The sequence below is a fragment of the Oncorhynchus kisutch genome, linkage group LG17 (assembly GCF_002021735.2).
Source record: "Oncorhynchus kisutch isolate 150728-3 linkage group LG17, Okis_V2, whole genome shotgun sequence".
NCBI classification, from domain to species: domain Eukaryota; kingdom Metazoa; phylum Chordata; class Actinopteri; order Salmoniformes; family Salmonidae; genus Oncorhynchus; species Oncorhynchus kisutch.
The window spans coordinates 22503901-22527201 of record NC_034190.2 but is presented as its reverse complement, the minus strand read 5'-3'; the positions used below and the strand labels follow the sequence as shown (position 1 = coordinate 22527201).

The 23301-nt window shown below is 44.8% G+C and overlaps 1 protein-coding gene across 7 annotated transcripts in view; it reads left to right on the top strand.

Moving 5' to 3' along the window:
* LOC109908624 (triple functional domain protein) overlaps nucleotides 1-23301 on the top strand; it is a 122415-nt gene that overhangs the window by 84758 nt on the left and 14356 nt on the right. For 3 of the 7 annotated variants that reach the window (XM_031793332.1, XM_031793334.1, XM_031793338.1), the window contains 22 exons: nucleotides 1906-2028; nucleotides 2211-2408; nucleotides 2883-2998; nucleotides 3470-3536; nucleotides 3858-3967; nucleotides 4153-4222; nucleotides 5383-5472; nucleotides 5567-5659; nucleotides 5983-6094; nucleotides 6256-6446; nucleotides 9562-9663; nucleotides 13304-13333; nucleotides 13644-13795; nucleotides 13925-14024; nucleotides 14256-14499; nucleotides 14904-15014; nucleotides 15634-15818; nucleotides 16934-17104; nucleotides 20166-20261; nucleotides 22481-22629; nucleotides 22902-22968; nucleotides 23106-23209. In XM_031793332.1, coding sequence (XP_031649192.1) covers nucleotides 1906-2028; nucleotides 2211-2408; nucleotides 2883-2998; nucleotides 3470-3536; nucleotides 3858-3967; nucleotides 4153-4222; nucleotides 5383-5472; nucleotides 5567-5659; nucleotides 5983-6094; nucleotides 6256-6446; nucleotides 9562-9663; nucleotides 13304-13333; nucleotides 13644-13795; nucleotides 13925-14024; nucleotides 14256-14499; nucleotides 14904-15014; nucleotides 15634-15818; nucleotides 16934-17104; nucleotides 20166-20261; nucleotides 22481-22629; nucleotides 22902-22968; nucleotides 23106-23209 — 2681 coding nt within the window. The remainder of the gene's footprint in view (nucleotides 1-1905; nucleotides 2029-2210; nucleotides 2409-2882; nucleotides 2999-3469; nucleotides 3537-3857; nucleotides 3968-4152; nucleotides 4223-5382; nucleotides 5473-5566; nucleotides 5660-5982; nucleotides 6095-6255; nucleotides 6447-9561; nucleotides 9664-13303; nucleotides 13334-13643; nucleotides 13796-13924; nucleotides 14025-14255; nucleotides 14500-14903; nucleotides 15015-15633; nucleotides 15819-16933; nucleotides 17105-20165; nucleotides 20262-22480; nucleotides 22630-22901; nucleotides 22969-23105; nucleotides 23210-23301) is intronic. The other 4 variants (XM_031793336.1, XM_031793337.1, XM_031793333.1 and 1 more) reach the window with 3 other exon arrangements.

Genomic DNA, 23301 nt, shown 5'->3' with positions numbered 1-23301 from the left:
CTCTTTAGCTCTCTCCATCTCTCTCTAGCTCTCTCCTGCACTCTCTAGCTCTCTCCATCTCTCTCTAGCTCTCTCCATCTCTCTCTAGCTCTCTCCATCTCTCTTTATCTCTCTCCATCTCTAGCTCTCTACATCTCTCTACATCTCTCTCCATCTCTCTTTAGCTCTCTACATCTCTCTAGCTTTCTCCATCTCTCTTTAGCTCTCTCCATCTCTCTCCATCTCTCTCTAGCTCTCTCCATCTCTCTCCAGCTCTCTTTAGCTCTCTCCATCTCTCTCCATCTCTCTTTAGCTCTCTCCATCTCTCTGTAGCTCTCTCCATCTCTCTTTAGCTCTCTCCATCTCTCTTTAGCTCTCTCCATCTCTCTCCAGCTCTCTTTAGCTCTCTCCATCTCTCTTTAGCTCTCTCCATCTCTCCCCATCTCTCTTTAGCTCTCTCCATCTCTCTTTAGCTCTCTTTAGCTCTCTCCATCTTTCTTTAGCTCTCTCCATCTCTCTCCATCTCTCTTTAGCTCTCTCCATCTCTCTTTAGCTCTCTCCATCTCTCTTTAGCTCTCTCCATCTCTCTTTAGCTCTCTCCATCTCTCTCCAGCTCTCTTTAGCTCTCTCCATCTCTCTTTAGCTCTCTCCATCTCTCTCCAGCTCTCTTTAGCTCTCTCCATCTCTCTCCAGCTCTCTTTAGCTCTCTCCATCTCTCTTTAGCTCTCTTTAGCTCTCTCCATCTTTATTTAGCTCTCTCCATCTCTCTCCATCTCTCTACAGCTCTCTCCATCTCTCTTTAGCTCTCTCCATCTCTCTCCATCTCTCTACAGCTCTCTCCATCTCTCTTTAGCTCTCTACATCTCTCTCCATCTCTCTTTAACTCTCTCCATCTCTCTTTAGCTCTCTCCATCTCTCTTTAGCTCTCTCCACCTCTCTTTAGCTCTCCATCTCTCTCCATCTCTCTTTAGCTCTCTCCATCTCTCTTTAGCCCTCTACATCTCTCTCCATCTCTCTCCATCTCTCTACAGCTCTCTCCATCTCTCTTTAGCTCTCTCCATCTCTCTCCATCTCTCTACAGCTCTCTCCATCTCTCTTTAGCTCTCTACATCTCTCTCCATCTCTCTTTAACTCTCTCCATCTCTCTTTAGCTCTCTCCATCTCTCTTTAGCTCTCTCCACCTCTCTTTAGCTCTCCATCTCTCTCCATCTCTCTTTAGCTCTCTCCATCTCTCTTTAGCCCTCTACATCTCTCTCCATCTCTCTTTAGCTCTCTACATCTCTCTCCATCTCTCTTTAACTCTCTCCATCTCTCTTTAGCTCTCTCCATCTCTCTTTAGCTCTCTCCATCTCTCTTTATCTCTCACCATCTCTCTTTATCTCTCTCCATCTCTCTTTATCTCTCTCCATCTCTCTCCATCTCTCTCCAGCTTTCTCCATCTCTCTCCAGCTTTCTCCATCTCTCTCCAGCTTTCTCCATCTATCTTTAGCTCTCCATCTCGCTTTAGCTCTCTCAATCTCTCTTTATCTCTCTCCAACTCTCTCCATCTCTCTCCAGCTCTCTCCATCTCTCTTGAGCTCTCCATCTCTCTTTAGCTCTCTCAATCTCTCTCCAACTCTCTCCAACTTTCTCCATCTCTCTCCAGCTCTCTCCATCTCTCTTTAGCTCTCTCAATCTCTCTTTAGCTCTCTCAATCTCTCTTTATCTCTCTCCAACTCTCTCCATCTCTCTCCAGCTTTCTCCATCTCTCTTTAGCTCTCTCAATCTCTCTTTATCTCTCTCCATCTCTCTCCAGCTCTCTCTAGCTCTCTTTGTCTTTCTTACTCAAAGCTCTATTCCATTCTCTGTTTCTGTCCTCTCATCTGTAATCTCTGTCTCTCTCTTTTCCTTAATGTCCACCTCAATGGTCTGTGTGTGTGTCCCCAGGCTCTGGAATGGATCCATGACACCGGAGAGTTCTACCTGTCAACACACACCTCCACCGGCTCCAGTATCCACCACACACAGGAGCTGCTGAAGGAGCACGAAGACTTCCACATCACAGCCAGGGTAGAAAAGAACGCGCGCGCGCACACACACAGACACACACACACACACACACACACACACACACACACACACACACATATTCACGTCATAATTTTTTGGGGACCAAACATTACACATTTTAAATCAAACCCTATCTCTCTCCCCTCTCTCCTCCTCCCCATCCCTCCCCCCTCTCCCTCCAGCAAACCAAAGAGCGTGTGAAGCTGCTGATCCAGCTAGCGGATGGCTTCTGTGATAAGGGCCATAGTCACGCTGTGGAGATAAAGAAGTGGGTGACAGCGGTGGACAAACGCTACAGAGACTTCTCCCTGCGTATGGACAAGTACCGGACCAGTCTGGAGAAGGCACTGGGCATCTCATCTGACTCTAACTCCAAGGCTGTGAGTCAAGGGGGTGTAGGGGGGTTGGAATGGTGGGGGGTTGGTTGGGATGGTGGGTGAGGTGAGGTGGGGTGGGGTGAGGTGGGGTGGGTTGGGGTGAGCTGGGTTGGGTTGGGGTGAGGTGGGGTGAAATGAGGTGGGGTGAGGTGGAGTGGGGTGGGGTGAGGTGGAGTGAGTGGGGTGAGGTGGAGTGAGGTGAGGTGGGGTGAGGTGGGGTGGGGGGAAATGAGGTGAGGTGGGGTGAGGTGAGGTGTCTATATAATGGTTGCTGGAAACCATTATGAAGAATGATCTCTACACACTGAAGATGGCTTTAAGCAGAAACATTGGTCCATTCCCTAATAATAATAAAATAACTACGCTCTTTATAAGTACTTTTTGGATACTTTTGGGGATTTACATTTTTTTAAATCATCTCTCCCCATGTCTCTCCAAACTTCTCCCTCCATGCCTCTCTCCCTCTCTCTCTGTCAGAGTAAGGATCTCCAGTTGGACATCATTCCGGCCACACCTCAGGGGTCAGAGGTCAAGCTGAGAGACGCGGCTCACGAACTCAACGAGGAGAAACGCAAGTCCGCTCGCAGGAAGGAGTACGTCATCACTTCCTCTTAACTTCCTGACACCGATTTAGATCAGTGACACTCATAATCAAGCAAGCCCAAAAGCCAATCAACCAGTCATCCCCACTCATCATGTCATAACTACAACTGCAGTACTACTACAGGACACACACACACACACACACACTAAACAGCCACAACTAGACACGACTTTGACCAGATTCATCCGTGTAAATGGACAGAGCAGAGGGACTAAAAGTATTCTATTGATAATGATATGAATCAGCAAAAGAGGCTAACCGTGTGTCTGTGTGTGCGCGCGTGTCTGTGTGTGCGCGTGTCTGTGTTTGAGCGTGTCTGTGTGTGCGCGTGTCTGTGTTTGCGCGTGTCTGTGTGTGCGCGTGTCTGTGTGTGCGCGTGTCTGTGTGTGCGCGTGTCTGTGTGTGCGCGCGTGTCTGTGTTTGCGCACGTGTCTGTGTGTGCACGCGTGTGTGTATGTAGGTTCATCATGGCTGAGCTGATCCAGACAGAGAAGACCTATGTGAGAGACCTGAGGGAGTGTACGGACGTAAGTAAACCTACTCTCTCTCTTTGTCTACCCCCTAACCTATAGTGGGCTTCTGCTGCCACTGTCTGGCGCCACCTTGTGACATTTTAACACAACACACGTGGACAAACATCTGACCAACATGGAAGACCAATAACACAACACACGTGGACAAACATCTGACCAACATGGAAGACCAATAACACAACACATGCACATATAACATGTAGGGTTGCCGTGTAGATTTCCGTTAAATGCAGCAGCTGTGACTCAATGGATCGGATATATCTGGCCCCTCCGTGTGTGTGATCTAACCCCCCCTCTCCATCCTCCTCCCTCCAGACGTACCTGTGGGAGATGACAAGTGGGGTAGAGGAGATCCCTCCTGGCATCGTCAACAAGGAACACATCATCTTCGGGAACATGGTGGACCTCTATGAGTTCCATCACAAGTAAGTCCCGCTCCCTGAGCCATTGTCCCTGTACATCCACAACAAGCTATATCCACTATCAGGTTCATTTCCAGTGCTGAAGCTTTGTATACTAACAGGAGTTATTCTCTGCTTTTATGGTGTTCGCTCACATCCTCTCGCTCTCTCTCTCTTCCTCCCTCTCCTCTTCTCTCCTTTTTCAACAGTATCTTTCTCAAAGAGCTGGAGAAGTATGAACAGCTACCAGAAGATGTGGGCCACTGCTTTGTCACCTGGGTGAGTGAGTGTGTATCTGTTCTTGTCTTTCTTAAGACCAGTGAGTTGGTTCATAAAATGGCCGAATGTAGGTTTGTGATCAAAATCAAATTGTATTTGTCACATGTGCCGAATACAACAGGTGTAGACATTACATGCTACACCTACATGCTTTAGCAAGTTTTAAGGAAAACACGTTTTAAGGAAAAAGTCAAAGTAACTTGACATCAAATAAAATAAAAAATAAAATGTATTTATATAGCCCTTCTTACATCAGCTCATATCTCAAGTGCTGTATAGAAACCCAGCCTAAAACCCCAAACAGCAAACAATGCAGGTGTTGAAGCACGTTGGCTAGGAAAAACTCCCTGGAAAGGCCAAAACCTAGGAAGAAACCTAGAGAGGAACCAGGCTATGAGGGGTGGCCAGTCCTCTTCTGGCTGTGCCGGGTGGAGATTATAACAGAACATGGCCAAGATGTTCAAATGTTCATAAATGACCAGCATGGTCAAATAATAGGTCTGGGGTAGCACGTCCGGTGAACAGGTCAGGATTCCATAGCCACAAGCAGAACAGTTTAAACTGGAGCAGCAGCACAGCCAGGTGGACTGGGGACAACAAGGAGTCATCATGATTTCTTAGGACAGGTACAAATAATGATTTCTTAGGACAGGTACAAATAATGTTTTCCTAGGACATGTACAAATAATGATTTCTTAGGACATGTAAGGGTAGGTACAAATAATGATTTCTTAGGACAGGTACAAATAATGATTTCTTAGGACAGGTACAAATAATGATTTCTTTGGACAGGCACAAATAATGATTTCTTAGGACAGGTACAAATAATGATTTCTTAGGACATGTACAAATAATGATTTCTTAGGACATGTAAGGATAGGTACAAATAATGATTTCTTAGGACATGTAAGGATAGGTGGAAATAGTGATTTCTTAGGATAGGTGGAAATAGTGATTTCTTAGGACATGTAAGGACAGGTACAAATAAGGATTTCTTAGGACAGGTATAAAGACTTAATATCTCTACTTATATGTGATTGGTCAAAAAGGAAACACATGCCTTTTTAAAAATTGTATTCATTTATTTAGCCTTTATTTAACTAGGCACTTTTGAGTAGCTACATTTGTTTTAACTCTTTGTTGTGTATCTGTGTGTCCAGGCTGATAAGTTCCAGATGTACGTCAACTACTGTAAGAACAAACCAGACTCCACCCAGCTCATCTTAGAGCATGCTGGACCCTACTTTGACGTGAGTACCCTGCCCTCCTATTGGCCCATACTGTGAGTGACAGCTCCCTGCACCCAATCACACCCAATGTGTTTCTCTGTGTGGGCGTGTACAGGAGATCCAGCAGAGGCACCGATTGGCCAACTCCATCTCCTCCTACCTGATCAAGCCTGTTCAGCGAATCACCAAGTACCAGCTCCTGCTCAAGGTAACCATAGCAACCCACTTTTATAAAGCACACACAACCTCTACAAATGTTTGTTTATATTTGCTTATGTTTACATAGTGATGAGCAGGAATGTAGGGACATACCTTTTTATTTGGTGAGTAGCTTTTATGCACCCATCACACTAGTTAGCATCAGTGTTTACGGTACATGCCATCTCGGCTGGCGTTCAGCTCATCTTTTTGTTCACCAGTACATCCCAGGTTATGGGTAATCCACCTAATGGGCATATTATCATTTACAATTAATATGACATATTTGCTTTCAAATGGTATTTGTTGATGGCACCTCTCTGGTATATGTAGGAGCTGCTGACATGCTGTGAGGAGGGGAAAGGAGAGATCAAGGATGGACTGGAGGTCATGCTCAGTGTCCCCAAGAGAGCCAACGACGCCATGCACCTCTCAATGCTGGAGGGTGAGAGACACATACACACACACGCGCATACACACGTGCACATACACGCACACACTTTCAAAGTCAACAATTCTTATGCACATGCGCATGGTGAAGGAACTCTTTCTTGAACACTCTCTTCCTCCCCCCTCCCTCACTCCCTCACTCCCCCTCTCCTGTAGGTTTCGACGAGAACATCGAGTCTCAGGGAGAGTTAATCCTGCAGGAGTCCTTCCATGTGTGGGATCCTAAAACTCTGATCCGTAAGGGACGCGAGCGTCACCTCTTCCTCTTCGAGATGTCCCTCATCTTCAGCAAGGAGGTCAAAGACTCCAACGGACGGAGCAAGTACATGTACAAGAGCAGACTTTACGTGAGTACAACATTCTCTCTCTCTTGTCTCTTTCTCTTTTCTGTTTTAGTTGTTCCCTTTGTCTGTCTCTCTCTCTCTATCTGTCTTTCTTTCTCTTTAGTTGTGTCTCTCTCTCTCTCTGTCTTTCTTTCTCTTTAGTTGTGTCTCTCTCTCTGTCTTTCTTTCTCTTTAGTTGTGTCTCTCTCTCTGTCTTTCTTTCTCTTTAGTTGTGTCTCTCTCTCTCTCTGTCTTTCTTTCTCTTTAGTTGTCTCTCTCTCTCTCTCTGTCTTTCTTTGTCTTTAGTTGTCTCTCTCTCTCTCTCTGTCTTTGTCTTTAGTTGTGTCTCTCTCTCTGTCTTTCTTTCTCATTAGTTGTGTCTCTCTCTCTCTGTCTTTCTTTCTCATTAGTTGTGTCTCTCTCTCTCTGTCTTTCTTTCTCATTAGTTGTGTCTCTCTCTCTCTCTGTCTTTCTTTCTCTTTAGTTGTCTCTCTCTCTCTGTCTTTCTTTCTCTTTAGTTGTCTCTCTCTCTGTCTTTCTTTCTCATTAGTTGGGTCTCTCTCTCTGTATTTCTTTCTCATTAGTTGTGTGTCTCTCTCTCTCTGTCTTTCTTTCTCTTTAGTTGTGTGTCTCTCTCTCTCTCTGTCTTTCTTTCTCATTAGTTGTGTCTCTCTCTCTGTCTTTCTTTCTCTTTAGTTGTGTCTCTCTCTCTGTCTTTCTTTCTCTTTAGTTGTGTCTCTCTCTCTGTCTTTCTTTCTTTCTCATTAGTTCTGTCTCTCTCTCTCTCTGTCTTTCTTTCTCATTAGTTGTGTCTCTCTCTCTCTGTCTTTCTTTCTCATTAGTTGGGTCTCTCTCTCTCTCTGTCTTTCTTTCTCTTTAGTTGTGTCTCTCTGTCTGTCTTTCTTTCTCATTAGTTGTGTCTCTCTCTCTCTCTCTGTCTTTCTTTCTCTTTAGTTGTGTGTCTCTCTCTCTCTGTCTTTCTTTCTCTTTAGTTGTGTGTCTCTCTCTCTGTCTTTCTTTCTCTTTAGTTGTCTCTCTCTCTCTCTCTCTCTCTCTGTCTTTCTTTCTCATTAGTTGTGTCTCTCTCTCTCTGTCTTTCTTTCTCATTAGTTGGGTCTCTCTCTCTCTCTGTCTTTCTTTCTCTTTAGTTGTGTCCTCTCTCTCTCTGTCTTTCTTTCTCATTAGTTGTGTCTCTCTCTCTCTGTCTTTCTTTCTCTTTAGTTGTGTGTCTCTCTCTCTCTGTCTTTCTTTCTCATTAGTTGGGTCTCTCTCTCTCTCTCTCTGTCTTTTCTTTCTCTTTAGTTGTGTCTCTCTCTCTGTCTTTCTTTCTCATTAGTTGTGTCTCTCTCTCTCTCTCTGTCTTTCTTTCTCTTTAGTTGTGTGTGTCTCTCTCTCTCTCTCTGTCTTTCTCTTTAGTTGTCTCTCTTTCTCTGTCTTTCTTTCTCTTTAGTTGTGTCTCTCTCTGTCTTTCTTTCTCATTAGTTGTGTCTCTCTCTGTCTTTCTTTCTCTTTAGTTGTGGTCTCTCTCTCTCTCTCTGTCTTTCTTACTCTTTAGTTGTGTGTCTCTCTCTCTCTCTCTCTGTCTTTCTCTTTAGTTGTGTCTCTCTCTCTCTGTATTTCTTTCTCTTTAGTTGTGTCTCTCTCTCTCTCTCTCTGTCTTTCTCTTTAGTTGTGTGTCTCTCTCTCTCTCTGTCTTTCTTTCTCTTTAGTTGTGTCTCTCTCTCTGTCTTTCTTTCTCTTTAGTTGTGTCTCTCTCTCTGTCTTTCTTTCTCTTTAGTTGTGTCTCTCTCTCTCTCTGTCTTTCTTTCTCTTTAGTTGTCTCTCTCTCTCTCTCTGTCTTTCTTTGTCTTTAGTTGTCTCTCTCTCTCTCTCTGTCTTCTTTGTCTTTAGTTGTCTCTCTCTCTCTCTCTGTCTTTCTTTGTCTTTAGTTGTGTCTCTCTCTCTATCTTTCTTTCTCATTAGTTGTGTCTCTCTCTCTCTGTCTTTCTTTCTCATTAGTTGTGTCTCTCTCTCTCTGTCTTTCTTTCTCATTAGTTGTGTCTCTCTCTCTCTCTGTCTTCTTTCTCTTTAGTTGTCTCTCTCTCTCTGTCTTTCTTTCTCTTTAGTTGTGGTCTCTCTCTCTGTCTTTCTTTCTCTTTAGTTGTGTCTCTCTCTCTCTCTCTGTCTTTCTTTCTCTTTAGTTGTGTCTCTCTCTCTCTGTCTTTCTTACTCTTTAGTTGTCTCTCTCTCTCTCTCTCTGTCTTTCTTTCTCTTTAGTTGTGTCTCTCTCTCTGTCTTTCTCATTAGTTGTGTCTCTCTCTCTCTGTCTTTCTTTCTTTCTCTTTAGTTGTGTCTCTCTCTCTCTCTCTCTCTCTGTCTTTCTTACTCTTTAGTTGTGTCTCTCTCTCTGTCTTTCTTTCTCTTTAGTTGTGTCTCTCTCTCTCTCTGTCTTTCTTTCTCTTTAGTTGTGTCTCTCTCTCTCTCTGTCTTTCTTTCTCTTTAGTTGTGTCTCTCTCTCTCTCTGTCTTTCTTTCTCTTTAGTTGTGTCTCTCTCTCTCTGTCTTTCTTACTCTTTAGTTGTGTCTCTCTCTCTCTCTGTCTTTCTTACTCTTTAGTTGTGTCTCTCTCTCTCTCTCTGTCTTTCTTTCTCTTTAGTTGTGTCTCTCTCTCTCTCTCTGTCTTTCTTTCTCTTTAGTTGTGTCTCTCTCTCTGTCTTTCTTTCTCATTAGTTGTGTCTCTCTCTCTGTCTTTCTTTCTCTTTAGTTGTGTGTCTCTCTCTCTGTCTTTCTTTCTCTTTAGTTGTCTCTCTCTCTCTCTGTCTTTCTTTCTCTTAGTTGTGTCTCTCTCTGTCTTTCTTTCTCTTTAGTTGTGTGTCTCTCTCTCTCTGTCTTTCTTTCTCATTAGTTGTGTCTCTCTCTCTCTCTGTCTTTCTTTCTCTTTAGTTGTGTCTCTCTCTCTGTATTTCTTTCTCTTTAGGTGTCTCTCTCTCTGTCTTTCTTTCTCATTAGTTGTCTCTCTCTCTCTCTCTGTCTTTCTTTCTCTTTAGTTGTGTCTCTCTCTCTGTTTCTAGTGTGTCATTGGCTTGAAATAGACAGATACGTATTGCATATTGCCAAAGGAATTCCTATGAAATGGCAGTAATTTGTCTCCCTCTCTCCAGACGTCAGAGTTGGGGGTAACAGAGCACGTTGAGGGAGACCCCTGTAAGTTTGCTCTGTGGGTGGGACGAACCCCCACCTCCGACAACAAGATCGTACTCAAGGTAAGAACAGAGAAGAATACCTCTCTCCTCTTCTCTCTCCACTCCCTCTCCTTCCGCTCATCTCTCTTCTCTCCTTTCTCTTTCTTTTCTCTTTCCTCTTCTCCTCCTCTCCTCTTCTCCTCCCCTCTCTCCCCTCCTCTCTCTCTTCTCCTCCTCTCTCTCCCTCCTCTCTCTCTTCTCCTCCTCTGTCTCCCTTCTCTCTCTTCTCCTTCTCTCTCTCCCTTCTCTCTCTTCTCCTCCTCTCTTCTCTCCTCTCCCTCTCATTTTGCTCTCTTTTCTCTTCTCCTCCTCTCTCTCCCTTCTCTCCTCTTCTCCTCTCTCTCTCTCTTCTCCTCCTCTCAGTCTCTCCTCTCCCTCTCCTTTCTCTCTCTTTTCTCTTCTCCTCCTCTCCTCTTCTCCTACTCTCTCTCCCTTCTCTCTCTCTCCTCACCATCTCCTCTCTCTCTTCTCCTCCTCTCTCTCCCTTCTCTCTTCTCCTCTTCTCCTCCTCCTCTCTCTCTCTCTTCTCCTCCTCTCCGTCTCTCCTCTCCCTCTCCTTTCTCTCTCTTTTCTCTTCTCCTCCTCTCCTCTTCTCCTACTCTCTCTCCCTTCTCTCTCTCTCTCCTCACCATCTCCTCTCTCTCTTCTCCTCCTCTCTCTCCCTTCTCTCCTCTCCTCTTCTCCTCCTCCTCTCTCTCTCTCTTCTCCTCCTCTCCGTCTCTCCTCTCCCTCTCCTTTCTCTCTCTTTTCTCTTCTCCTCCTCTCCTCTTCTCCTACTCTCTCTCCCTTCTCTCTCTCTCCTCACCTCTCCTCTCTATCTCCTCTCTCTCTTCTCCTCTCTCTCTTCTCCTCCTCTTCTCCTACTCTCTCTCCCTTCTCTCTCTCTCTCCTCACCATCTCCTCTCTCTCTTCTCCTCCTCTCTCTCCCTTCTCTCCTCTCCTCTTCTCCTCCTCCTCTCTCTCTCTCTTCTCCTCCTCTCCGTCTCTCCTCTCCCTCTCCTTTCTCTCTCTTTTCTCTTCTCCTCCTCTCCTCTTCTCCTACTCTCTCTCCCTTCTCTCTCTCTCCTCACCTCTCCTCTCTATCTCCTCTCTCTCTTCTCCTCTCTCTCTTCTCCTCCTCTCTCCTCATCTCTCTATCTCCTCACCTCTCCTCTCTCCTCTCCTCACCTCTCCTCTCTATCCCCTCTCTCTCTCTCTCCTCACCTCTCCTCTCTATCTCCTCTCCTCTCTATCTCCTCCCCTCTGCTCTCGCTCTCCCCCTCTCTCTGCCTTATTACTCTCTCCTCCTTTCTTTTACTTTCCTCACGTCCCATCTTTTCTTTTCCGTCTCTTCTCCTCCCCTCTTTTCATCTTCCCCATTTGATTGCATGAATCTATGCTGCTGTCTGGTGGATGTGAAGCTTTGTGTGAAGCTTCGTATGTGCTTCTCTGTTTCTTGTTTCTCTCTGTATTTCTCTCCCTCTCTCGATCTCTATACGTATGTTACCCTGGTCTCTTTATCTCTCTGTGTTCTGTCTGATGACTGTTCTATCATACAGTCTAGTCTAGTACAGTACATCTGTTACCCTGGTCTCTTTATCTCTCTGTGTTCTGTCTGATGGCTGTTCTATCATACAGTCTAGTCTAGTACAGTACATCTGTTACCCTGGTCTCTTTATCTCTCTGTGTTCTGTCTGATGGCTGTTCTATCATACAGTCTAGTCTAGTACAGTACATCTGTTACCCTGGTCTCTTTATCTCTCTGTGTTCTGTCTGATGGCTGTTCTATCATACAGTCTAGTCTAGTACAGTACATCTGTTACCCTGGTCTCTTTATCTCTCTGTGTTCTGTCTGATGGATGTTCTATCATACAGTCTAGTCTAGTACAGTACATCTGTTACCCTGGTCTCTTTATCTCTCTGTGTTCTGTCTGATGGCTGTTCTATCATACAGTCTAGTCTAGTACAGTACATCTGTTACCCTGGTCTCTTTATCTCTCTGTGTTCTGTCTGATGGCTGTTCTATCATACAGTCTAGTCTAGTACAGTACATCTGTTACCCTGGTCTCTTTATCTCTCTGTGTTCTGTCTGATGGCTGTTCTATCATACAGTCTAGTCTAGTACAGTACATCTGTTACCCTGGTCTCTTTATCTCTCTGTGTTCTGTCTGATGGCTGTTCTATCATACAGTCTAGTCTAGTACAGTACATCTGTTACCCTGGTCTCTTTATCTCTCTGTGTTCTGTCTGATGGCTGTTCTATCATACAGTCTAGTCTAGTACAGTACATCTGTTACCCTGGTCTCTTTATCTCTCTGTGTTCTGTCTGATGGCTGTTCTATCATACAGTCTAGTCTAGTACAGTACATCTGTTACCCTGGTCTCTTTATCTCTCTGTGTTCTGTCTGATGGCTGTTCTATCATACAGTCTAGTCTAGTACAGTACATCTGTTACCCTGGTCTCTTTATCTCTCTGTGTTCTGTCTGATGGCTGTTCTATCATACAGTCTAGTCTAGTACAGTACATCTGTTACCCTGGTCTCTTTATCTCTCTGTGTTCTGTCTGATGGCTGTTCTATCATACAGTCTAGTCTAGTACAGTACATCTGTTACCCTGGTCTCTTTATCTCTCTGTGTTCTGTCTGATGGCTGTTCTATCATACAGTCTAGTCTAGTACAGTACATCTGTTACCCTGGTCTCTTTATCTCTCTGTGTTCTGTCTGATGGCTGTTCTATCATACAGTCTAGTCTAGTACAGTACATCTGTTACCCTGGTCTCGTTATCTCTCTGTGTTCTGTCTGATGGCTGTTCTATCATACAGTCTAGTCTAGTACAGTACATCTGTTACCCTGGTCTCTTTATCTCTCTGTGTTCTGTCTGATGGCTGTTCTATCATACAGTCTAGTCTAGTACAGTACATCTGTTACCCTGGTCTCTTTATCTCTCTGTGTTCTGTCTGATGGCTGTTCTATCATACAGTCTAGTCTAGTACAGTACATCTGCGTCTTGGGCCGTTTTGTTTATGTTTGTATCTCTGAATATTAACCGTTCGTTCACTAACCAACCGTGGGCTAACATGCTTACGCCAACACCACTGACATGAACTTGAACCCCTAAACTCCAACAATTCTTCAAGCTCCCACACGCTCCCACTACATTCTATATCCTTTGTATGGAGTCGAGGCCTATACATATTTATTGTCTAGAAAAATGGATCTCTTCTTTTTTTAAATGATTTGACCCCTCACATGTTGACCCTCTTTCTTTAATTTTCCTTCTCTCTCTCCCATCTTTCTTTAATTTTCCTTCTCTCTCTCCATCTTTCTTTCTTCCTCTTTCCATCGCTCTCTCTTTTTTCTCTCCTTACCAAACTAAACATCTTACTTTTTTGAGCACCCACCTCAAAGCTAGTTTTAATACTGAAGCTTTGTGTTTGTGCCAGTGGTTGGAAATGTATGTGTCCCTGCTCCTAACCCGATGTGTCTAACACAGTGTATTGACTCTGTTCCTGTTCTGCTCATCTACCTGTGCTGCCCTTATTAACCATTAACTGGCCACCACCAACATACTGTGACTGTTGTCCGTCCGTCATCTCCAGACATTCTGTCCTCATAGAAAATGTCATATAAATGAACTAAAAACAAAAAAGTGAAATTCTCTATTCTATATTTGAACCAAAGCCAAGTCAGGGATGCAAACATGGATCGATGGTGAGTAATACTGTACTAACTAGCCTAACACCTAACACAGCCCTCAGCTGCATCTCAATACTCTACTGTGGAGCTCTCTGTCTCCTCTCCTACTCTCCGTTTCTGTGTTTCAATGTCCACACTAGCTTACTACTTAGAATGAAGCCATGTGATGCGCATGCATTCTAAATGGTATGCTAATGTGGGTATTGGAATATAACTGTTTCTTCTCCAGTGGGGTCTATGGAACTGTTTAGACTCAAATATGACTTCAGAGACCGTGGTGATTTTGGGAAGTAACCTTTGACCCCTTCTCCCTGGCCAATGGCAGGCGTCGAGCATTGAGAACAAGCAGGACTGGATCAAACACATCAGGGAGGTGATTCAGGATCGAACCATCCACCTGAGAGGAGCTCTGAAGGAACCCATACACATCCCGAAGTCTGCCACCGCCAAGCACCACAAGGGACACCGCAGGTACAGGTACACAAGTGCATTATTATACTATACACACCTACACACACAGAGACACACATACACTTATATGCGTGTATACACACACACACACACACACACACACACTGACCTCTGTCTGTGTTTGGGGTTTGATAGGGATGGAGAGGACTTGGACAGCCAGGGTGATGGCAGCAGCCAACCAGACACCATCTCTATTGCCTCACGCACCTCACAGAACACACTGGACAGTGACAAGGTGAGCACACACTCTGGTCATCTCTCTGGCCTCACAGAACATAGACGGGTGAGAACAGCATACAGTATTTCTAAAATGACGTTTTATCATGAAGAGAAGGCTTGAGTTAAAAAGGACCTGAGGACTATGTTGCCTGCTTTACCCTCTTAGGGGAATGATGTAATCATGATCTATTCACCTCCTCCTAGGATTCTACATTCCCCCTGACCATCTCTCTCTCCTCTCCTCCAGCTGTCCGGCGGCTGTGAGCTGACCGTGGTGATCCATGACTTCATGGCTGGTAACAGCAACGAGCTGACCGTCCGGAGGGGCCAGACTGTAGAGGTTCTGGAGAGGTGCCATGACAAGCCTGACTGGTGTCTGGTGAGGACCACGGACCGCTCCCCTGCCCACGAGGGACTGGTACCCTGCACCATGCTCTGCATCGCCCACTCACGCTCTTCCCTGGAGATGGAGGGGATATTCAACCATAAAGGTGGGTGAGGAGATCTGTAGTAGGGGACAGCGTCTTTTGAGTTTCAGAAAAGTCCTATATTTAAGCCAGAGGGGGTGTGGTATATGGCCAATATAACACGGCTAAGGGCTGTTCTCAGTCAAGACGCAACGCGGAGTGCCTGGTTACAGCCCTTGGCTGTGGTATATTGGTCATATACCACAAACCCCTGAGGTGCCTTATTGCTGTTATAAACTGGTTATCAACGTAATTAGAACAGTAAAAAACATGTTGTCATACCCGTGGTATACGGCTGTCAGCCAATCAGCATTCAGGGCTGGAACACCCCAGGTTATAATGATGGTTATTATTAGATGTGTTATGGGTGTGTTCAAGCCTTTGATAACCTCTCTTTCGCTCTCCCTCCTCCCTCTCCTCCTATCCAGACACTCTGTCAGTGTGTAGTAATGACTCCATCATGCCAGGCTCCTCTGCCACCCTGCAGCCCGGGCATCACGGCATGGGCTCACACACCTCGCCCGGACCTAAACGACCAGGTAAACACACTCACCTCGCCCGGACCTAAACGACCAGGTAAACACACACACCTCGCCCGGACCTAAACGACCAGGTAAACACACTGACCTCGCCTGGACCTAAACGACCAGGTAAACACACTGACCTCGCCTGTACCGAAACGACCAGGTAAACACACACACCTCGCCCGGACCTAAACGACCAGGTAAACACACTGACCTCGCCTGGACCTAAACGACCAGGTAAACACACACACCTCGCCTGGACCTAAACGACCAGGTAAACACACTGACCTCGCCTGGACCTAAACGACCAGGTAAACACACTGACCTCGCCTGGACCTAAACGACCAGGTAAACACACTGACCTCGCCTGGACCTAAACGACCAGGTAAACACACTGACCTCGCCTGGACCTAAACGACCAGGTAAACACACACACCTCGTCTGGACCTAAACGACCAGGTAAACACACACACCTCGCCCGGACCTAAACGACCAGGTAAACACACTCACCTCGCCAATTTTTTGCAAAGGGATTGAACAAACAGTTCTAAATTCACAGTGGTGGAAAAGGAGAAGGTGTGTGATTGTGCGTGCCTAGATGTCAGTGTTAACATTCTCTACCGCCTTGTCCCAGGTAACACCCTGCGTAAGTGGCTGACCAGCCCAGTGCGTCGTCTGAGCAGTGGCAAGGCAGACGGGCACGTGAAGAAGCTGGCGCACAAACACAAGAAGGTGAGGAAGAGTGGCGAGATGACGGGCAGCACCCAGAAAGACTCTGACGACAGCGCTGCTACACCCCAGGACGAGACTGTGGAGGAGGTAAGGGGGAGACCTCAAAGTCTTCTGTATGTCTGTGTCTTCTCTTTCCCTCCACCCTCTCTCCTCTCTCTACCCTCTCCTCTCTCTACTCTCTACTCTCTCTACTCTCTACTCTGTCTGTCTCTATCTCTATCTAACCTCTTTCCCTCTCCCTCTCCTCTCTCTACCCTCTCCTCTCTCTACTCTCTACTCTGTCTGTCTCTATCTCTATCTAACCTCTTTCTCTCTACCCTCTCTCCTCTCTCTACCCTCTCCTCTCTCTACTCTCTACTCTGTCTGTCTCTATCTCTATCTAACCTCTTTCTCTCTACCCTCTCTCCTCTCTCTACCCTCTCCTCTCTCTACTCTCTACTCTGTCTGTCTCTTTCTCTATCTAACCTCTTTCCCTCTCTCCTCTCTCTACCCTCTCTCTACCCTCTCCTCTCTCTACTCTCTACTCTGTCTGTCTCTTTCTCTATCTAACCTCTTTCTCTCTCTACCCTCTCCTCTCTCCTCTCTCTACCCTCTCTCCTCTCTCTACCCTCTCCTCTCTCCTCTCTCTACCCTCTCTCCTCTCTCTACCCTCTCTCCTCTCTCTACCCTCTCTCCTCTCTCTACCCTCTCCTCTCTCTACTCTCTACTCTGTCTGTCTCTATCTCTATCTAACCTCTTTCCCTCTCCCTCTCTCCTCTCTCTACCCTCTCCTCTCTCTACCCTCTCCTCTCTCTACTCTCTACTCTGTCTGTCTCTATCTCTATCTAACCTCTTTCTCTCTACCCTCTCTCCTCTCTCTACCCTCTCTCCTCTCTCTACTCTCTCCTCTGTCTGTCTCTATCTCTATCTAACCTCTTTCTCTCTACCCTCTCTTCTCCCTCTCTCCTCTCTCTACCCTCTCTCCTCTCTCTACTCTCTCCTCTGTCTGTCTCTATCTCTATCTAACCTCTTTCTCTCTACCCTCTCTTCTCCCTCTCTCCTCTCTCTACCCTCTCTCCTCTCTCTACTCTCTCCTCTGTCTGTCTCTCTCTGTCTAACCTCTTTTCCTCTCCCTCTCTCCTCTCTCTACTCTCTCCTCTGTCTGTCTCTATCTCTATCTAACCTCTTTCCCTCTCCCTCTCTTCTCTCTCTCTCCTCTACAGAGAGTGCGTAACGAGGGCCTCTCTAGTGGGACCCTGTCCAAGTCCTCGTCCTCTGGGATGCAGAGCTGTGGAGAGGAGGAGGGTGAGGAGGGGGCCGACTCTGTACCCCTACCACCCCCCATGGCCATCCAGCAACACAGCCTACTGCAGCCTGACGCACAGGACGACAAGGTAAGGGTTAGGGCAGAGGGGAGGTAGAGAATAGGTCAGCCTGACTCTCAGGAGGGTAAGGTGGAGGGGTGGGGAGGGGGTAAAGAAAAGAGAGCCGAGATCAACTGGTAGACGCATCAAAAATGACAGATCGGTTTATAACCAGTAACAACCCTAAACTACCCCCATTTCAACTACCCTTCATTTGAGAAAGAAGACTGATAATAATATTTGATTAATTCAATGTTTTTTGTTGTTGTTAATAAAAATAGTACAAAATGTGCCCTTGAACAAGGCACTTAACCCTAATTGCTTCTGTAAGTCTCTCTGGATAAGAGTGTCTACTAAATGACTACAATGTAAATCGAAGATCTCCCACCCAGCGAACTCATCCTTTCTGTTACAGTTTCTCTCTCCTATGATTTAGTCATGAGTTTGATTATTTTGTTATTATATTCTACAGACAAACATTACAATCAATTTGAGTTAGTTTTCTTATCACGTCCTTCTTAGCAGGGGCCATAATTCACAAAACGTCTCAGAGTAAGAGTGCTGATCTAGGACTGGGTCCCTTCTCTTATTCATTACGATGAAAGGCAGAACTGATCCTACTCTGAGACTCTTTGTGAATACAGGCCTCGATGAAAATTGATTATGAAACATTGAGGCTGCTATTCGAATAGAAATGCAAGGAAATGCATCAGTTACTGTTGCCGTCGTAGATTCACCTTTTCTTGGCGCAGCAGCGTTTTTCTCTGACACTAATTTGTGTTTCTCTTTTTGTTTTTGTTTCCGACTGTATCGTTGGTTTGCTGTCTGTTCACTGTTTACCATACTATAGCATTATCTTGATTTATGTCCTGTCTTTGCTTTGTCTCAGTTTCCATACCTCTCCATCTCCTGAAACAATCCTTCCATCTCTCTCTCCCTCCTTTTCTCTTCCCTCGATACTTCAGTTCTCTCTCCTCTCTCTCACACTCTCTTTCGCTCTCTCTCTTTTCCCCCTATCGGTAACTGTACTATAGACGTAGTTGCTGTTTTTCTTCCAGCTCTTCTTATGAAAGTTAGTTGAAGGACAACAGATGTCGAATTTTTACGCCGTTCCTGTCTTCTAGGTCTTTCTAGGTTTCTCTCTGAGGAAAAGGACACTCTTCCAAACGTCTCTCTCTCTCTCTTTTATTCTGCCTACCTTACTCTCGCTTGCTCTCTCAGCCTCTCTTCTACGCCCAAATCTGCTCACTCTCTCAGTATCTGCAGGGCTTTATTCAACTATAGAATTACTCCCCCTCTCCATCTTTATTTTTAGTTTGGATTATTTTACATTTTATCATCATCAGACTAGTTCCTTCAAAAAACGACATTCAATTTTATTATGCACTTTTACATGTAATTTTTTTAAATGATTTATCTGCCTCGTAACTCCTCCGTTTGTTGCGTGATTGCACCCTCAGAATAACTCGGAGGCACATGCAGAACTGAGTAGGTAGAAGTCTCTAGAGGCTGATGCAAGGTCAGTTTTGCGTTCTTTCACATTATTCCGGATAAAATTGGTGCAAACTGATCCTAGATCTGTACCTAAGGGCAACGTCTTGCGTTCGGAACACTCGTACAGACAAACCGATGACTCAGACCCCCCTTACTCCCTCCTCCTCACCCCTCCTCACCCGTCTTCACCCCCTGTGTGCGTTAACCCCATTGCACCGTGTGATTAATTGGCACCTACTGTAAGCCCTGGCGTGGCCAGAGGGTACAGCCCAACACCCCACCACACACAGACCCTTAGTGGGGCACAGCACAGTCTGGAGACAGCGCAGCAAGGGTGAGACTCTCTCATACACTTTATTGTCCCTCCTTTCTTTATCAATGTACTTCTGCAGTGTACAGTTCATATTTAACTAATCTCACATCTTTATTTTGTATTCTCTGATTCTTTAAAGCTCATATCTTACGCTTAACATCTCTTTTTTCTCTTTCAATGGCCAGTTCCAGTTCATTATCGTTTATACACGTTTTCCAATTCCCTTATTATTATTATTATAATGAGTTCACATCTCATACACTTTCTCTTTTTTACATCTCCTAACATTAACCTCTCTCATTTACACTCTCTTACACTTTCTCTTTTTTACATCTCCTAACATTAACCTCTCTCATTTACACTCTCTTACACTTTCTCTTTTTTACATCTCCTAACATTAACCTCTCTCATTTACACTCTCTTACACTTTCTTTTTTACATCTCCTAACATTAACCTCTCTCATTTACACTCTCTTACACTTTCTTTTTTACATCTCCTAACATTAACCTCTCTCATTTACACTCTCTTACACTTTCTTTTTTACATCTCCTAACATTAACCTCTCTCATTTACACTCTCTTACACTTTCTTTTTTACATCTCCTAACATTAACCTCTCTCATTTACACTCTCTTGCACCCTCTTTTTTACTTATTTTTTACTTTTACTTTCTGACTTGCACACCTGTGTAACGTCTTTCCTGCTCTTGTTTATCAATGTCATAGATTTGACCTCGTTCCTAGGAGACTCATTGTAGACTGTTTTCCCCTTTTGTCATGTTAAGCACTTTCTTTTAGTGATCATAGATTCACTTTACCCTTCAACCTCATATCAGAACCTCTTTCTTGTTCTGGTCAACATTGGATCATTCATTGGGAGCAGAGGATCAAAATACAACCGTAACGGTAACATTGTAGAGGTAGACTAAGAGAGATGACATCATCGTAAACAAACCAACATCCGACTTCAGACATCACCAACATACAGGCCTCATTTGTACCCGTCATTAAATGTACTGTATGCCTGAGGAATATTTGGGGATCTATCCAGAAAAATAAATGTTTTCTTAAATTGTCTTTTCAGTAGTTTTGGGTCCATCTCTCCAGATGAAATGTTTTTCATTTTCTCCCTTCAAAGGGTGTTCCACAAGTGGACTTTTATTGATTGGTTGTTTGATGGATAACTGAACAGGAATGGTATTAAATGAAGCCTTTAGCCAAATCATGTAGTAGGACTACGCTGAGGGGAATATGTTAACATCTTTCTCCCTGCATCCCTGTCCAGAGCTCCTCCCGTGTGTCCGTTCGGCCGTGCAGTTCTGAGACGCCCAGCGCAGCAGAGCTGGTGAGCGCCATCGAGGAACTGGTCAAGAGCAAGATGGTGAGTGGCTATGGCTGTGGTGGTCATAACATTTTGTCAGCCGGTTATTGTCATGTAAAAGACTGCCGTTCTCATGGTAATTGTCCGTTAATTAACATGCGGTGCTTTCGGAAAGTATTCAGACCCCTTTACTTTTTCCACATTTTGTTACATTACAGCCTTATTCTGAAATTGATTCAATTGTTGTTTTTTCTCATCAATCGACACACAATACCCCATAATGACAAAGCAAAAACTGATTTTTAAAAACAGTTGCAAATGTATTAAATATAAATAAGTATTCAGACCCTTTACTCAGAACTTTGTTGAAGCACCTTTGGCAGCGATTACAGCCTCAAGTCTTCTAGGGTATGACGCTGCAAGCTTGGCACACCTGTATTTGGGGAGTTTCTCCCATTCTTCTCTGCAGATCCTCTCAAGCTCTGTCAGGTTGAATGGGGAGGCTTGTTCATTTAGCAGACAAGACATGTGTATAAGTCCTGTGCCATTTTTATATATTATATGATTTTATAGTAAGAAGAATAGAATCAAACTTAGCTAAATAAAATAGGAAGGATATTTTTCCCATTCCAGAGTGAGTTCACCCGTATGAAGTGGCTATGTTGAGCATAACAGTGATCGTTTGAAATGGGTCCTATTTAGAGTTATTTGGCAACTTTAGTTGTGGATGATACAAACCTTAGAATGTCTTAGACATCAAAACTATAGACTATTGATGATTTGAGAAAGTTCCCTAAAAAAAGCAGGGGGAAAAAGACATGTCAGCAACACGGACTTTCAACTCCCTCCAAAGATTTTCTATGGGGTTGAGATCTGGAGACTGGCCAGGCCACTCCAGGACCTTGAATTGCTTCTTACGAAGCCACTCCTTCGTTACCCGGGCGGTGTGTTTGGGATCATTGTCATGCTGAAAGACCCAGCCACGTTTCATCTTCAATGCCTTTGCTGATGGAAGGAGGTTTTCACTCAAAATCTCACGATACATGGCCCCATTCATTCTTTCCTTTACACGGATCAGTCTTCCTGGTCCCTTTGCTGAAAAACAGCTCCAAAGCATGATGTTTCCACCCCCATGCTTCACAGTAGGTATGGTGTTCTTTGGATGCAACTCAGCATTCTTTGTCCTCCAAACACGATGAGTTGAGTTTTTACCAAAAGGTTCTATTTTGGTTTCATCTGACCAATGTTCTATTTTGGTTTCATCTGACCATATGACATTCTCCCCATCTTCTTCTGGATCATCCAAATGTTCTCTAGCAAACTTCAGACCGGCCTGGACATGTACTGGCTTAAGCAGGGGGACACGTCTGGCACTGCAGGATTTGAGTCCCTGGCGGCGTAGTGTGTTACTGATAGTAGGCTTTGTTACTTTGGTCCCAGCTCTCTGCAGGTCATTCACTAGGTCCCCCCGTGTGGTTCTGGGATTTTTGCTCACCGTTCTTGTGATCATTTTGACCCCACGGGGTGAGATCTTGCGTGGAGCCCCAGATCGAGGGAGATTATCAGTGGTCTTGTATGTCTTCCATTTCCTAATAATTGCTCCCACAGTTGATTTCTTCAAACCAAGCTGTTTACCTATTGCAGATTCAGTCTTCCCAGCCTGGTGCAGGTCTATACTTTTGTTTCTGGTGTCCTTTGACAGCTCTTTGGTCTTGGCCATAGTGGAGTTTGGAGTGTGATTGTTTGAGGTTGTGGACAGGTGTCTTTTATACTGATAACAAGTTCAAACAGGTGCCATTAATACAGGAAACGAGTGGAGGACAGAGGAGCCTCTTAAAGAAGAAGTTACAGGTCTGTGAGAGCCAGAAATCTTGCTTGTTTGTAGGTGACCAAATACATATTTTCCACCATAATTTGCAAATAAATTCATTAAAAATCCTACAATGTGATTTTCTGGATTTTTTAAATCATTTTGTCTGTCATAGTTGAAGAGTTCCTATGATGAAAATGACAGGCCTCTCTCATCTTTTTAAGTGGGAGAACTTGCACAATTGGTGGCTGACTAAATACTTTTTTGCCCCACTATATATATATATATATATATACACACACACACACACACACACACACACACACACACACACACACACACACACACACACACACACACACACACACACACACACACACACATACAGGGAGGCATTGTCTCGTTTACAATCTACCTCTTTCTTTCTCCCTCTCTTTCTCTCTCCCTCTTTCTCTCCCTCTCTCTCCAGGCTCTAGAGGACAGGCCTAGCTCTCTCTCAGTAGATCACGGGGACAGCAGCTCTCCCTCCTTCAACCCCTCTGACAACTCCCTCCTCTCATCCTCCTCTCCCATCGATGAGATGGAAGAGCGCAAGACTGGCTTCCTCAAGCGACGACAGTATGTACTGGATTGATAGATGTATTGGTTATAAGGTGTTAAAGCAATTCCATTTGTTTCCAACATGGATCACTAGCACTTTCAGTCACTCACTCTCTCTCGCTCAATGTTAGTGTCCATATTAGGACAAACTTAGTCTCAGCAGCATTTTACTGAAGCTATCCTAATATGGACACTGTACACTGAAACTCATTTTATTCGTTTGACACTCTTGTTTAAGACATGTTACTGACCCTCTCTCTCTGTCTCTCTTTGTCTCTCTCTCTGTGTAGTTATGTTTTGTTGGAACTGGTGGAGACAGAGAGGGACTACGTCAGAGACCTGGGCCTGGTGGTGGAGGTGAGTCCAAACCCATTACTTCCTCCCTCCCTCTGACCTCACTTCCTCTTCCTCTAGAGTTAATTGATGTTCACGTGTGTGTGTGTGTGTGTGTGTGTGTGTGTGTGTGTGTGTGTGTGTGTGTGTGTGTGTTTCAGAGCTATATGACTCGGATGAAGGAGGAAGGGGTACCAGACGATATGAAGGGAAAAGACAAGATAGTCTTTGGAAACATCCACCAGATCTACGACTGGCACAGAGAGTATGACATACACACACACACACACACACACACACACACACACACAACATATAATGGATATGCCTTGTTAACCCTCTCTCTTTCTCTCTGTA